This window comes from Eutrema salsugineum, unplaced genomic scaffold (assembly GCF_000478725.1).
Source record: "Eutrema salsugineum unplaced genomic scaffold, Eutsalg1_0 scaffold_14, whole genome shotgun sequence".
NCBI classification, from domain to species: domain Eukaryota; kingdom Viridiplantae; phylum Streptophyta; class Magnoliopsida; order Brassicales; family Brassicaceae; genus Eutrema; species Eutrema salsugineum.
The window spans coordinates 2,354,259-2,369,061 of record NW_006256877.1 but is presented as its reverse complement, the minus strand read 5'-3'; the positions used below and the strand labels follow the sequence as shown (position 1 = coordinate 2,369,061).

General features: G+C 36.2%; 4 protein-coding genes across 5 annotated transcripts; all 4 read left to right on the top strand.

Moving 5' to 3' along the window:
* Positions 1-26: 26 nt before the first annotated feature.
* On the top strand, positions 27-3,078 carry LOC18022911 (CMP-sialic acid transporter 1). 2 transcript variants are annotated; one of them, XM_024158802.1, is made up of 9 exons: positions 27-151; positions 229-351; positions 1,102-1,185; positions 1,307-1,527; positions 1,623-1,701; positions 1,901-2,070; positions 2,212-2,398; positions 2,483-2,560; positions 2,653-3,078. In XM_024158802.1, exons 2-9 carry the CDS (start codon positions 295-297, stop codon positions 2,794-2,796), a joined length of 1,020 nt encoding a protein of 339 aa, XP_024014570.1. In that variant the 5' UTR covers positions 27-151; positions 229-294; the 3' UTR covers positions 2,797-3,078. The 2 variants fall into 2 exon arrangements, with proteins under 2 accessions (XP_024014570.1, XP_006405312.1); XM_006405249.2 differs by lacking the exon at positions 27-151 and having other exon boundaries at positions 207-351.
* A 1,476-nt stretch (positions 3,079-4,554) lies between these two features.
* On the top strand, positions 4,555-5,131 carry LOC18022910. Its single transcript, XM_006405248.2, has one exon. It carries the CDS (start codon positions 4,663-4,665, stop codon positions 4,966-4,968), a length of 306 nt encoding a protein of 101 aa, XP_006405311.1. The 5' UTR covers positions 4,555-4,662; the 3' UTR covers positions 4,969-5,131.
* A 2,707-nt stretch (positions 5,132-7,838) lies between these two features.
* LOC18022864 (crooked neck-like protein 1) lies at positions 7,839-11,007 on the top strand. Its single transcript, XM_006405247.2, has 7 exons — positions 7,839-9,061; positions 9,329-9,394; positions 9,506-9,650; positions 9,743-9,961; positions 10,061-10,271; positions 10,372-10,567; positions 10,661-11,007. The coding sequence occupies exons 1-7, from the start codon at positions 7,905-7,907 to the stop codon at positions 10,785-10,787; spliced, it is 2,121 nt and encodes a 706-aa protein (XP_006405310.1). The 5' UTR covers positions 7,839-7,904; the 3' UTR covers positions 10,788-11,007.
* A 588-nt stretch (positions 11,008-11,595) lies between these two features.
* LOC18022863 (COP1-interactive protein 1) lies at positions 11,596-14,051 on the top strand. The gene is made up of 4 exons (XM_006405246.2): positions 11,596-11,644; positions 12,240-12,347; positions 12,428-13,106; positions 13,223-14,051. Exons 2-4 carry the CDS (start codon positions 12,320-12,322, stop codon positions 13,992-13,994), a joined length of 1,479 nt encoding a protein of 492 aa, XP_006405309.1. The 5' UTR covers positions 11,596-11,644; positions 12,240-12,319; the 3' UTR covers positions 13,995-14,051.
* Positions 14,052-14,803: the final 752 nt, after the last annotated feature.

Here is a 14,803-nt window from a genome sequence, read left to right as displayed (position 1 = left end):
ATTGATGGAATCAGACGCAAACTGGTCAATTCGGCTACGAGCTGCTTCCATTGATGAAGAAGAGGAGAAGAAGGAAGAAGGATTTTCGTCGAGTCGAGAGAGAAAAATGAAAAGGCTTTAACTACTGAAGCCCAAAAGCCCAAATCTCAATGTATTAAGCTAAACTTAATTTTTTTTCTTTTAATGGCAAGAAAACAAATTTCACGGCGGTGATGGTGAACGATACAGTTAGAAGAGAAGAGAAATCAGAGGAGAGAGCTCGTGTGATGAAGTGAAGACGAAGAAGACACACGAATGGCTACTCCGTGGTACTTTGTTGCTGTACTTCTCACCGTTCTTACCAGCTCTCAGGTTCCAATTCAAGCCCTAAATCTCCATTTCCTCTTTTTTTTTTCCCCTTCTTCTTTGCATCGTCTTTCTGTCGCTGATTGTGATTGAATCTGGTTGATTTCGTCCGCTTTCGAGATTCGTTTTCGATTCGTTTCTTCTTGGATCTGTAGTTGAGCTATCGCTGGCATTGTTGTCGCCAAATCTATCTGAACCATGTCGGTTCTAGAGTTTGATTATGCTATTTCCACGGGTTTCGAGCAATGTTATGATTCTGGTGTGAGATTCGATATTCCAGTTGATTCTGGTGTGAATTTCGAGTGCATGGTTGTTTCTCTGTCGATTCAGGACACAGTTTCTTTCTACTCTGGCTAGTTATTTAAGCTCTTACTGTGAACATTTTACTCTATGCTTGTGATTTTGTAGAGAAATGGAGGTTGTGTGATTGTTTGATTGTTCGATCTATGTTAAAGTTCAGTAAACAATTTGTTGTCATCGATAAGCTATTAGAAAATTCGAGTTATTTAAGTTCATACTGTGAACATTTCACTCTACGCTTGTGATTTTGTTGAGAAATGGAGGTTGTGTGGTTGTTCGATCTATATAATAAGTTCAGTGAAGAATTTGTTGTCATCGATAAGCTATTAGAAAATTCGAGTTATTACTCTATACAAGTCATGATCATCAGTCTTCATGTTCGAGATTCAATTCTATTATGATAGCTAAGTTGATGATATATTTTACCATCTCTCACTGTGTAAGCTTTTGCCTCAGGGAATTTTAACAACTCTTTCTCAAAGTGATGGAGGTTATAAGTACGATTATGCTACTGTTCCATTTCTTGCCGAAGTTTTCAAGGTATTTTTGTTGTTTTCATTATGCTCAGCTCGTTTCACGTGATAAAAAACTGGAGTTTTTCAATGTCTTAGCTAGCTGCTAAGAATTTTTTTTCTTCTACTTTTGTAAACTTGTTCTGCAGCTGATCATTTCTGGTTTGTTTCTCTGGAGAGAGATGCGGACATCTTCCTCAGCAGCTGCAAGGATTACTACGGATTGGAAGAGCGTTCGCTTATTTGTTATTCCTTCTCTTATATATCTGATCCATAACAACGTGCAGTTTGCTACACTGACTTATGTGGACACATCCACTTATCAGATAATGGGTAATCTGAAGATTGTGACCACTGGCATACTCTTTAGGTATATCTGCTTCATGTGCTTTCTTTCTCTGTACTATCAATGGATTCTCTCTTCTTTCTGTGGGGTAAGAAATTTGTAGTTTATTGTCGTTGTAGGTTATTTTTGAAGAGGAAATTATCAAACCTTCAGTGGATGGCTATTGGTCTTTTAGCTGTTGGAACAACTACTAGCCAGGTGATTTTTACTCATTGAATTGCGTTTGATATTCTCCTCTTTAACGTAGTACTGTTATTGGAAAATATTCTATGTATAGGCTTATAACCTTATGCATCTCAAAATATTGCTCATCTCAGCAGTTAAGCAGAAATCTGGGTTTTATGTTGGTAATTCAAAATGATTTCAAATATACATTTTTTTGTTCTTGTCGCTTCAGGTTAAGGGTTGCGGAGAAGCTTCATGTGATTCGCTATTCACAGCACCAATACAAGGGTATTTGTTGGGCATCCTCTCAGCTGGTTTGTCCGCACTAGCCGGAATCTACACAGAGTTTTTGATGAAGAGAAACAATGACAGCTTATACTGGCAAAACTTGCAGTTGTATACGTAGGTATCTCTTCTTCACATCAACACTTTCTCATGCCAAGACTCGTATTTAAGTATTATTGTCCTACTACTTTCATTGGGCAATGGTTTTCGGTTCAATCATCATATTCTTTCTTCTTCTTTTTTTTCTTGACTTACCAGGTTTGGATCACTTTTCAACGTTGCTCGGCTTTTAGCAGATGATTTCAGACTCGGGTTTGAAAAAGGTCCTTGGTGGCAACGTATCTTTGATGGGTATAGCATCACTACTTGGATGGTAGTTCTGAATCTAGGATCCACGGGCTTACTCGTCTCGTGGTTAATGAAGTATGCAGACAACATCGTGAAGGTAAAAGATCAGACTGTGTTTCTTCGTAATCAAACATAAGAAAGTAAAAAAAAAAAATACTCAGATGAACATTTTCTTCTACAGGTATATTCAACATCAATGGCGATGCTGCTTACTATGGTTGCATCTATATACCTCTTCAGTTTCAAACCGACAGTACAGGTTCGATATAAATTTATTTGTTCTTACATTTACCAACTTGTGCTCTCATACTCGTGTATTTGCCTCACAGTCGTCTGAATCAAACAATGCAGCTTTTCTTGGGTATTATCATATGCATAATGTCACTCCATATGTACTTTGCTCCTCCACAAACGCTGGTGGATTTGCCTGTGACAAATGAAGCACATCCCAAGATATTAAAACAAGTCATCGTTGAAGAAAAGACCGATTCTTGATTCGAATGGACGGAAAGTTTACTTCTACAAAAAACTCTCATCCATATACAAAAGCATTTGCTTCTAGCTTGGCCTTCCTTAGAAGAATCAGAAACTTGATTATGAGTACTTTTGAAACAATCATCTTATAATTTTCACGTGCCGATTCTATTCTTTTCTTTTTTTGTGTGTAGTAAATGTACATTGAGGTTCCCAAAGTAGTAAAAATCCGATTGATGAAGCCTTTGTAAGAGTATACCAGATAAATGTTTCTCTCTTAAACCATCTGGTTTGATTGGTCGTGTATTTTAGAGTTGGTTTGGGCTATTTACTGGCTTTCCTTTCCTGTTAAGCTAAGCAAATGGCTTATGTGTCATTTTTAAAGTTTTGCTTCTAAATTCTTCATGTGACAGTAGTGTCAAGAGTCAGTCAAATGGTTCTTATTGATTACACACACATTGACGATAGTGAAATGCAAAGGCAAATCCGTAAGGGAAGGGCACTTGTAAACATTAAAAAGAAGGTATAATTAGTCGTCGCATGCATGCAACTAGAAAGATTTCGATGGTTCCAAAGAATCAAATAATGGGTCCATCTTCCTCATTCCAACCCCATTTGTCCCCATCGATAATTCCAGAACAAAACTGATCAAATTTTAATGAAATTCATTGTCACTGTGTAATTCTGAGCTTTTTAGCCAATATGACAATATGTTTTTTAGGTAAAATATGACAATATGACAATATATCTATTTGAACAAGAGATTATTTCCATTCAAAGCGTAGCAATTAACTTGTAATATAAACTTATATTATTAAAACAAGAAAAAAAATCTTGAATTAACCATTTTTAAAGCATAAAATTTCATTTTAGAAAATTGTTCTTGTCTTTTCATCACCAAGTTGCCTTCAACACTAAATTCGATCGCAGTCTCACAGTTACTAACAAAGCATTCAATTCGCTTCTGTTATGTGAAAACGAAAACAAGCAAAAATTCAACAAAGCCAATTAATATGTGAAGAGTTATCTCGATGCATTTAATGTATTAAGTGGTGATATTGTTAGCACTTAGCAGCCTCTTATCGTTTTTTTTCCTTGTTTTATGCAGCCTCCATTATTTTTAATATTGTGCATGCGAGTAAAAACATGATTAAAGGAAACACAGTCTAATTTAAATATATGACCATCTAGCTTTTGTCAGAAGGTGAACCCACGGTTAGATAGTGGATCGAGAGACGTATCGACACATGGACGAAGGGGCACCGTAAGGTTACACAAACCTCATTTTGTTAATTTAAAATCTTTGAAATTTTTAGGCACGCCATAAGATTATCGTATAGTAGAAATTAAATATATATTGCGTTCTAGGAGATTTAAATTGAAAAACTAGATAAAACTATATAAGAGACACTATAGTTTACTCATTATCATCATTTGGATGTAAAATGAAAAAGTATATGCCTCTATAGTATTCGAGAAAAATAATAATTAAATTTGTCTATTATAAAATTAATAGCAACTGCTAATCAGTTTCTTGCAAGATGTTTGAAATTTCTATCGAATCATGTAGTCTAGTCTCGACGATAGAGATAATCAAACAAACAAACAAAGAAAAAAAACATTAAAACACATAAAAACAAAACTAAATATAAAAAAAGAGACAGTAGTAGCAAACAAAATAATGGAAAAATAAAACAAAAGAAAATTTCAAAATCTAGTACGTGCGTGCTTCTACATGATCCCACGAAGTTCTTGACCTCCATCCACAAATTTCTCCTATATAAACCCATCCCCCATTTTCACATAAGAAACATCAAAACCTAATTGAAATCTTCAAAAAACCCTAGTTTTCTTGTCAAGAAATTAAATCCTTTAATTTATATAAAAATGGGAATCCAATTCAGCCATGATCATTCCAATTCAGCCATCCGAGACAACAATAATCATCATCAAGATTGCGAGAATCAGAAGAACAAAACGAAGATCGGTGACAACACAAGCCAAAATGGATCAAGCTGCTTCAAGATTCCACTTCATTATCCAAAATATACAAAGAGTGATTATGAGAAAATGCCAGAGTGGCAATTGGATCAACTTTTGAGGGAGTATGGCTTGCCGATCATCGGAGATTCTTACGAGAAGAGGAAGTTTGCTATCGGAGCTTTTCTCTGGCCGTCGGAGAAGGAGCACTAGTTGTAATATCATGTAACCTTAACCTTATTACATCGTACTTAATAAATAAATAAATATAGGTGGTGAAAGAGTGAAAAATACAGATATTTGCATGTATATATATTCTCTATCTTGTATATTAGTATATGTATGTTTTATATTAAAAAAAAATTATATTTATGGATCGTGTGTTTTCTCTACTCTACATTTATGTTACCTCATTCGCACGGCATTAATAATCTTAATTAATATATGACAGTATTTTAATTTGTCTCAAATTTTAATTTTATACAGTACTACTAGATGATTGCTCCATGTAAAAATGCTCATTTTTCATTGTTTTTTTCCGTGACTTTAAAAGTGTTAAAGTGTGCTTAAGAAGTAAGATTAATAGTTCGTTCCTGAAACATGAATCCATATAGCATTAATTCCTGATTGCAAACAACATGTACGATAATGGACTCCAATTCACATAAATAAAAGATAATAATATTGAACTCTCATTCTCAATGATTTGTTTATGATTTTTCCTATCATCAGAATAAGGATTAGTTTATTTAGTTAACACTTTGTTAACAGTATAGATGAAAAAGAAATTTGGAATATATATACAGTAAATTTTCTATAAATTAATAATATTGTTTTATTAATTTATCGTGATATTAATTTATTTATAAATTATTAATTATTAATTTATAAAATGAATATTTGTGAACTTCATAATTATTCATAAAATTTATTTTATATGAATTTTTATTATACTTTATGTTTATATAAATATATTCCATATCATGTCAAATTGTCAATATTCCATTTTTCCTTTAATTGCTTAAAACAATATTCCTCTTTTGTATGTAAAAAACTAGAAATTTTTCTATTGCCCTAATGTACTCATCGTTGGTTTTTATTAAGTATTAGGTTCGTCTTTGTTAGAACATTCCATCATATTTTTCTTTTGCACCAAACTTAGCAATGGCTTCCCATCTTAAAGACGTTCCAAAAGCAACAATGACATATCAAATACGCAAAGAATTATGTGAGTACAAAAGAGATCATACAGCTTGCATTCAAAAGGAATTGCAGTTGTGGCTTGAAAAACATCATCATCTAAAAATTAGTCAAAATATAATCTCAAACACACTCAAACGATTAGCTGAGTATCTTTCGAGCAACTTGGAAACAGAAAAAGATATCAAGCGGCACAAACCAGCAAAATTCCCAGAGATGGAGAATGTTCTTTTTGAGTGGTTTCTCCAATATCAAAAGCGTGTGAACATGACTGGAGAGCTAATTTTGGAGAAAGCAAAAGATACAATGAAACTTGTATACCCTCAACAAGATTCTGAGCACCAATTCTCTCAAGGTTGGCTTGAAAAATTCAAATCACGACATGGTATCAAGTCTTTTTGTCGTTTTGGAAAGAGTGGTTCAGTTGATGTACAAGACATGGAACAGAAATTGGAAGCTATAAGGGAAAAAATAGATCAGTTTCCTATGAAAGATGTTTTTAATATGGATGAGACTGGTTTGTTTTACAGATTACAAGCTGATCATTCTCTTGCTACAAAACAACTTGAAGGAAAAAAGCAAGACAAAGAAAGACTAACCGTTGTTATTTATTGCAATGAAGATGGGTCTGAAATATTTTCTTTATGGATTATTGGAAAATATGCAAAGCCAAGATGTTTCAAGAATGTCAACATGGATAATTTGAATTGTCACTATCGTGCCACCAAAAGAGCTTGGATGACTAGTGTGATTTTTGAAGAATAAATCCGATGGTTTGATAAGAGAATGCAAGGTAGAAAAATTTTGTTTGTGGTTGATAATTGTCCAGCACATCCACGAAATATTGAAGGATTACAGAGTGTTGAGCTGTTCTTCTTGCCACCCAATATGACATCAAAAATTCAACCTTGTGATGTTGGAATACTAAGAGTTTTCAAGATGCATTATCGCAGGAGATTTTACAGTGAGATTTTAGAAGGCTATGAGTTGGGACAACCAGATAAGATCAATGTTTTGGATGCTATAAATCTTGCTGTCTCGGCTTGGACAATTAATGTTCGTCTAGGGACAATAGCAAATTGTTTTCGACACTGCAAAATTCGTTCAGGAGATGTTGTACCAGGGAATGTAGAAGATGAATCAAACGACATTCATGAACTTCAAATTTTGATCAATAATATCGGTTATCGTAATAGAATGGATGTCAACAGCATACTCGACTACCCAGATGAAAATGATACATGCTCAGAAATTCAGAGTTTAGAAGAAATTGTGTTTACTGTCCTTAATGTTGAAGTTGAAGACGAGGCTGTAGAACCTTTGAAACAATTTCATGTAAGGAAGCGATTCTGGTTTCAAGAACTCTTCACAATTTTTGGATGCAGATTGAGAAGCCAATACCAGGAGTTGTTGATGCAATCAGAAAAATTAGAGATGAACTCCAACGAGTTTCCAACTTTCAGAAAAGACAAACAATAATAGAGTCATATTTTAGTAGATTGCCTTAGACATATTTGCCTTATTTTTATGATTATTAATTTATATTTTTGTTGGTACCATATATTTACATAAGGGTTTTAAAAAAAATTAGTATCTTACTATTTTATCGAATTTAATGGATTTTTACATTGGTCTGACTTGGGATCAGAAAAATTTATTATTTTATAGTGATTATTAATTTATCAAATATTAATTTATAGATGTTTTACTGTAAAGACAATTGTATTTCGGGTATTTCGGTCTTCAGGATTTCTCTGAATTGCATTATAGGTGGATTTACATTGGGCCCAAATTGAGATATGAGCCCAACTTATTGAGGCTCATTAACAGCCCAATATATATTCTTATGCATCTATCTAAGTAACCCTGCGTTTAATCTTTTTCTTCCATCTTTTCCCCGAAAACCAGAAACCCCAGCAAAAAACAAAGGAACCAAATCGCGAGAGGTCATGGCCTCCGGCAAAGATTCCGACCGTACCTTAGGGTACATGACCCGGAAGGATACGGAAGTAAAGCTTCCACGGCCAACACGTGTGAAGAATAAGACGCCGGCGCCGGTTCAAATCACGGCGGAGCAGATTCTCAGGGAAGCTCGTGAGAGGCAGGAGGCTGAGATCCGTCCACCTAAGCAGAAAATCACTGACTCGACTGAGCTTTCCGACTACAGACTCCGTCGCCGGAAGGAGTTCGAGGACCAGATCCGCCGCGCGAGATGGAACATCCAAGTTTGGGTCAAGTACGCGCAGTGGGAGGAGTCCCAGAAGGATTACGCTCGTGCTCGTAGCGTGTGGGAACGAGCCATTGAAGGCGATTACCGGAACCATACGCTATGGCTCAAGTACGCAGAGTTCGAGATGAAGAACAAGTTTGTAAACAGCGCGAGGAACGTTTGGGATCGAGCCGTCACGCTTCTCCCTCGCGTGGACCAGCTCTGGTACAAGTACATTCACATGGAGGAGATTCTTGGGAATATCGCCGGAGCTAGACAGATATTCGAGCGGTGGATGAATTGGTCACCGGATCAACAAGGTTGGCTCTCGTTTATTAAATTCGAGCTTAGGTATAACGAAATCGAACGCGCTAGATCCATCTACGAGAGGTTTGTTCTTTGCCATCCAAAGGTTTCTGCTTATATCCGATACGCCAAGTTCGAGATGAAAGGCGGCGAAGTTGCTCGTGCGAGGAGTGTGTACGAGCGAGCAACGGAGAAGCTTGCAGACGACGAAGAAGCTGAGACGCTCTTTGTGGCGTTTGCTGAATTCGAAGAACGGTGCAAGGAAGTAGAACGGGCTAGGTTTATCTACAAGTTTGCTCTGGATCATATTCCTAAAGGAAGGGCCGAGGATTTGTACAGGAAGTTTGTGGCGTTTGAGAAACAGTACGGAGATAAGGAAGGGATTGAGGATGCCATTGTTGGGAAGAGGAGGTTTCAGTATGAAGATGAAGTGAGGAAGAACCCTTTGAACTATGATTCGTGGTTCGATTACGTTAGGCTAGAAGAGACCGTAGGGAACAAAGATAGGATCAGAGAAATCTATGAGAGGGCCATTGCTAATGTTCCACCTGCCGAAGAGAAACGATACTGGCAAAGATATATCTATCTCTGGTGAGTTTTTTCTCTTTTCGTATCCTATACTGATTTTGGTGATAATGTTTATGTTGATCATGGTTTGCATAAGAAGGTTAGGTTTTTAGTTACCTGTAACTTGAGCTGTTTGTGTTTGGTTGTCTTAGGCAGATATTTGTTACGTTTTTGCACATCGTAAATCTATTGAAACATAGCATTCCCTGGAAAGTTAGGTTTTAGTCTTTTGTTAGCATAATGGTTCTGCTGTTTTCTCACCACTGACACGGATGTGGCTAATTGGTGTAGGATTAACTATGCATTGTATGAAGAGATTGAAGCTGAAGATGTGGAGCGTACACGAGATGTTTACAGGTATGTTTAAAGCCTATTCTGAAACTTGTGAAGTTTACTTTACATTCGTTTACGTTTCACTCGTGGCAGTTTAGACTGACTCTTTTGTATTTGTCTTATCAAACATTTCAGAGAATGCCTCAAACTTATCCCCCACGCCAAATTTTCTTTTGCCAAAATATGGTTGCTCGCTGCACAGTTTGAGATCAGACAATTGAATCTTGCGGGTGCTCGGCAGATATTAGGAAATGCGATTGGAAAAGCTCCAAAAGATAAGGTGAGCATGAAATTTGTTTGAATAATTTTTTTTTTTTTATTGCTCACCGGTTTACTTACTTTGGTGAGATTTTTTTTTTACTCTGCAAACAGATATTCAAGAAATATATTGAGATCGAACTCCAGCTGGGAAACATAGATAGGTGTAGAAAGTTATATGAGCGGTACCTTGAGTGGTCTCCTGAGAATTGCTATGCTTGGAGCAAGTTCGCTGAGCTGGAGAGGTCTCTTGCTGAAACCGAACGAGCTAGAGCTATTTTTGAGCTTGCAATATCTCAGCCTGCTCTTGATATGCCCGAGCTGCTATGGAAGGTACTTTTTTCAGTCTTAATACATTAAAAGAAGGCGAGCTTCCTCAGACCTTTTGAATCGATTGGATCATTGAAACTCTATATTGTTTTTGTGTGGCAGGCGTACATTGATTTTGAGATATCAGAAGGGGAATTAGAGAGGACACGAGCTTTATATGAGCGACTCTTGGACCGTACAAAGCATTACAAGGTGTGGGTCAGTTTTGCAAAGTTTGAAGCTTCTGCTGCGGAACAAGAAGAAGACGAGGAAGATGAAGACCAAGAAGAAGATGTTATTGAACTCAAAAAAGACTGCATCAGACGTGCCAGAGGTAACTTTATCAAAACTAGATGTTATATGAGTTATGATTGATAGATTCCTTGTGACATGTTTTTTAACTGTTCTTTCTTTTTTTTCTTTCTTCGACGCAGAGATCTTCGATAGAGCCAATGCATACTACAAAGACTCCACACCGGAGCTGAAAGAAGAGCGAGCTACGCTCTTGGAGGATTGGCTTAACATGGAGACAAGCTTTGGTAAGCTCGGGGATGTTAGTATCGTTCAATCGAAGCTCCCGAAGAAGCTCAAGAAGAGGAAGCCGATCACTAGAGAAGATGGCTCTACAGAGTACGCTTTTGCATACATATATTTATCGATATTTTTGGTTTATTTTTCGATTGCTAAAGCTTACTGTGAAAATATTGGTTTGGATCTTGGCAGGTATGAAGAATACATTGACTATCTATATCCAGAAGAATCGCAGACAACGAATCTCAAGATTCTTGAAGCTGCTTTTAAATGGAAGAAGCAGAAAATTGCTGCTTCTCCTGAGGAGGATTACGAATAAAGTGTTCTTTTTGAGTTAGATCAAAACTGTGAGTTTGTTGTTTTGTATTCTTACTTTTAAGTTTATCTCTTCTGTACATCATCGTCACTCATCTGTTTTGATTTAGCAGTAATTTTAGTTATCCAAGGAACAAGGAAACTCTTTTTTTTTTTTTGCTCTGGTTCGAATTTTACGGTTTAGGACCTAATCAGGAGCAACAGATTAAGTTTTTTGGTTTTTCGTTATCCAATCCACTGATTAATTTTTTTGTTAATTCTCAAGATTACTCCTTACCAATCAGAGCCTTAGTAAGAAAAGTCGATCTAATTTTTTTGTTTTTGTTTTTACTTTTCTTTTCACTTAAGTCGACCTAATTAATAAATTTTTGAAGAAAAAGAGGTAGCTTTGGCAACTTGGAGCTCAAGCCATAGATGATATTACCCACGTGGCATGATTGCAGCTTCAGCTGGATGAGTGGATATTGAACCAATCACAACAACGTCTTACGGCAAAATATCGACGAGGACGAGAAATTGGCGACTCTTCATGCATGGCTTGGTTATTTCCGTAATAATGACCAAACTTGAAGGGCATTTAGATAACAAGTAGTGCCAAATTTTGAATTCCCTCTCGTAAGCCAAAAAGCAACCTTTTAAATTCGAATTATTTAAAAATGAAAAAGGTAGATTTATCGCACAACCTCTCGTTTTATCTGACTCCGATCCCATTTCGCTCTCAACTCTTCTCTATCAACTTTTTATTTTAATTTTGGGAAAATTTGAAAAACAAAACAATTTATTTTTTTCTTTTTTCTTTTTGTTTCTAGCTTCTTCAGCCGCCGGACGGAGAAATAAATTTTCTCGATCCGGTTTTTTCTGGTAAGAATCTTCTAATTTGCATTGGTTTGATTTTTAAAAAATTAATCTGCCGAGAAAATGCAGGAAAAATTATGGGAAGTGTGTAAGAAAATGAATTCAATGAGGCTTGGTGGAATGTGGAACCCAGTTTGTTGTTTTTCATCTTTCGGAACGAAATCGATATATACATTAATCCTCATCTTCGATGTAGGGTCTCTCTTAATTTTGATTGACTATGACATTCGCTTAATTTCCAACCTCTTAAAAACTAAAATAAAGGAAACAAAAATTCCGTTACATTTAACTCTATTTTTCTACTATATAGTTCTCTAGTTTATGATATTTAGGTCTGCGTTTTTAAATAATGTATCTATTTTCTTTGGAACCCTAATGATTCGTGATGCACAAGGAAGTTGCTAATTTCCGTGTCTTTTACAAATTCGCCCACTCTAACCCCTAATGGTTTTCTTGTGGTAAAAGGAACTGATGAAGACTGCTAATTTCCCATTTTCTTTCTCAATGCATTGATTCATGTGAAGTGAAAGATTTCTCTACTTTATTTTTTTTTGTATGCAAACTGAATTGGTTTTGTTTCTTTGTGTTTTTTTTTTTCCAGAGCTTCCTTTTAGCTTTCGCTGCTTCTCTTAATTTCTGTGATTAAATCTCCTGCAAATTTTTTAACCTAAATTACCAAAAATGTTGCAATCGGAGGAGACGAAAGCAGGTACTTACAACTATTTTAAGTTTAAGTTTTGTGAGGAAATGAGGAATTCCTTTACGTATGTTGTTTTACATCTGCTGCAGAGATGGAGAAGAAGGTTTCTACACTTGTAAAATATATCCAAAACAAAAACAAGATTTCAAAGGATACAAAGAAGGAGCTTGTTGGGATGGTGAACGATCTTCACGAGCATTGTCACTTGCTTTACCCTGCGTTTAATGATTTAGGGGCTGCTTCTGGTGGAAGAAAAGGAAAACCGGTTACTGCTTCTTCATCGAGGTCTAGTTCGGATTTGGATTACTATTCTTCAGAGGAGGTAGAGATCAGTAGTGCCGGTGGTGAAACATTGAGCAGCTCGGTTTACTTGCTTACAAAGCTACATGAGGCAGAGTTAACACACGGATATTTGAAGAGGCAGGTCAGCAATCTCAAACAGGAAACTGAGTTCTTACGCGACCAGAACATGGAGTTGGCTGGAGATATCCGAGGCAAGAGAAACGAGGACAGGGAACATTTCAAGGGCATGATGATCACAAAAGGTGAAGCTGCATTGTTGCGTGACCAGAAAAAGGAGTTAGAATCTCAGCTGGAGAAGAAAACCAATGAAGTTTCGGAGACGCGGATGCGACTGAAGCGTGTGGAGAGTGAAACTGAGGAACGGGCTAAGGCCGAGATGAAGATTGCTGAGGAAAATGAAGCTTTGAGGAACAAAGTTTATGATCAGCAGAAGCTAATCAAGGAACAAGAAGGTATCATTCACCGGTAAGAAAAGAACAAGATTCTGTAAAAGCTTACCAAATGAAGTTGTTTTGAGTAAAATGAAGTTGTATGAGCTTACCAATTGAAGTTGTTTGAGTAAAATGAAGTATCATCTGCAGGTTATCAGTGGAGATCAAGGATCATCAGAAACTTCTTAAGGAACAGAGAGACTCCATGGACAAGTTCTCAGAGGAACAGAAGCTAATGAAACGTTGGTCATTCGGTTCCAAGTTGAATACCAATCTTCTCGGGAAGAAAATGGAAGAGTTAGCTGAAGATTTTCGGATGAAAATGGAAGATCATCTCCGGATACTGTACAGGAGGATCCATGTAGCCGAACAAATACACATAGAGAGCAAGAACAACTATATCAATACACAAAGCAGAGGAAACAGGGGAGATCTCACTGTCTCTGAAACCCAATTCAAGAAAATCAAAGAAATGGTGGAACAAGGTCTTGCTGGACCGGAGATGGCAATTAAGAAGCTGGAACAAGGCGAGGAACTAACGACCCGAGTCACCAGATTAGCTAAAGAGATCGATTCAGCGAGAAAGTGGGTGCAGGAGAAGAAGAGCAATATGAAGCATGAGGTGGAAACTCTGGAAGCGAAGCTTGAATGCAGAGAAGCACAAGAGACTCTGCTTAAGGAGAAGCTATCAAAACTAGAAGCGAAGCTAGCAGAGGAAGGAACAGGGAAGCTGAGTCTAGCAAAGGCTATGAGAAGAATCAAAAATCTTGAGATTAATGTCAAGGAGAGAGATTTCGAGTTGTTGAGCTTAGGGGAAGAGAAGAGAGAAGCCATAAGACAACTCTGTGTTTTGGTGGATTATCAACGTTGTCGATATGATGATCTCAAAGCTTCCATTTTTAAGGTTGCTCTTCAAGCTTAAACTTCACTTCTTCTCCTTTTTTTTCTTCTCCTTCTTCTTCTTCTTCTTCTTCTTCTTCTCCTTCTTCTTCTTCTTCTTCTTCTTCTTCTTCTTCTTCTTCTTCTTCTTCTTCTTCTTCTTCTTCTTCTTCTTCTTCTTCTTCTTCTTCTTCTTCTTCTTCTTCTTCTTCTTCTTCTTCTTCTTCTTCTTCTCCTTCTCCTTCTTCTAATTTGGTCTTTTTGTTTAACTTTCTTGTTGCTGCAAAATTGTAAATATTATGCTGCAAGGTTTGAGTATTTTCTATTGATGTAAATGCATCTGTTTTTGTAAATAACATATTTATTTTTTCTTTTAACCTACATTTTTTTATGAATGTTAAATTTATTCAAACCAAAAAAAAAAATAAACAGTTCTACATCAAATGATGCTAGCTATTATTATGATAAAATTTCAAAGAAACAAAATAGCAGAAAATGAAACAGAGAGATGCATCCTTTTCTTAGATCTTCTTCGCATGGACTTGCTTGTGTAGCAAGCCTTAGTTGCATTCCTTTTAAGCTATTTTTAATAGTGAACATCCTGCAAGTTTCCATTTCCATTACTTTGTTACTTTTGGCCTTCATCCTAATAATACTATGAAAAGCAAGGCATAGTTCTCTCTAAAAAATTCCAAACTAAACAAAAGGAGAAAATGGACATAGCTTCTAACATCTCTATTTCTTTTTAGGCTTTATTGATTTTTCTTTTATTATTATCAGTTACATTGGTGTAAAAACAGATGCTTTTTTTAGAGGAAAATTGGTCATGGGTACTTTTACAAACATTATTTT

Excerpts from the sequence above, each read along its gene's own strand:
- LOC18022864 (XM_006405247.2), top strand. The coding sequence starts at position 7,905 with ATGGCCTCCGGCAAAGATTCCGACCGTACCTTAGGGTACATGACCCGG. Across the intron at positions 9,062-9,328 it reads CAAAGATATATCTATCTCTG|GATTAACTATGCATTGTATG; the intron begins GTGAGTTTTTTC and ends TAATTGGTGTAG. Across the intron at positions 10,568-10,660 it reads AGAGAAGATGGCTCTACAGA|GTATGAAGAATACATTGACT; the intron begins GTACGCTTTTGC and ends GGATCTTGGCAG.
- LOC18022910 (XM_006405248.2), top strand. The coding sequence starts at position 4,663 with ATGGGAATCCAATTCAGCCATGATCATTCCAATTCAGCCATCCGAGAC.
- LOC18022911 (XM_024158802.1), top strand. The coding sequence starts at position 295 with ATGGCTACTCCGTGGTACTTTGTTGCTGTACTTCTCACCGTTCTTACC. Across the intron at positions 1,186-1,306 it reads TTCTTGCCGAAGTTTTCAAG|CTGATCATTTCTGGTTTGTT; the intron begins GTATTTTTGTTG and ends CTTGTTCTGCAG. Across the intron at positions 1,528-1,622 it reads ACCACTGGCATACTCTTTAG|GTTATTTTTGAAGAGGAAAT; the intron begins GTATATCTGCTT and ends TTGTCGTTGTAG.
- LOC18022863 (XM_006405246.2), top strand. The coding sequence starts at position 12,320 with ATGTTGCAATCGGAGGAGACGAAAGCAG. Across the intron at positions 12,348-12,427 it reads ATCGGAGGAGACGAAAGCAG|AGATGGAGAAGAAGGTTTCT; the intron begins GTACTTACAACT and ends CATCTGCTGCAG. Across the intron at positions 13,107-13,222 it reads CAAGAAGGTATCATTCACCG|GTTATCAGTGGAGATCAAGG; the intron begins GTAAGAAAAGAA and ends TATCATCTGCAG.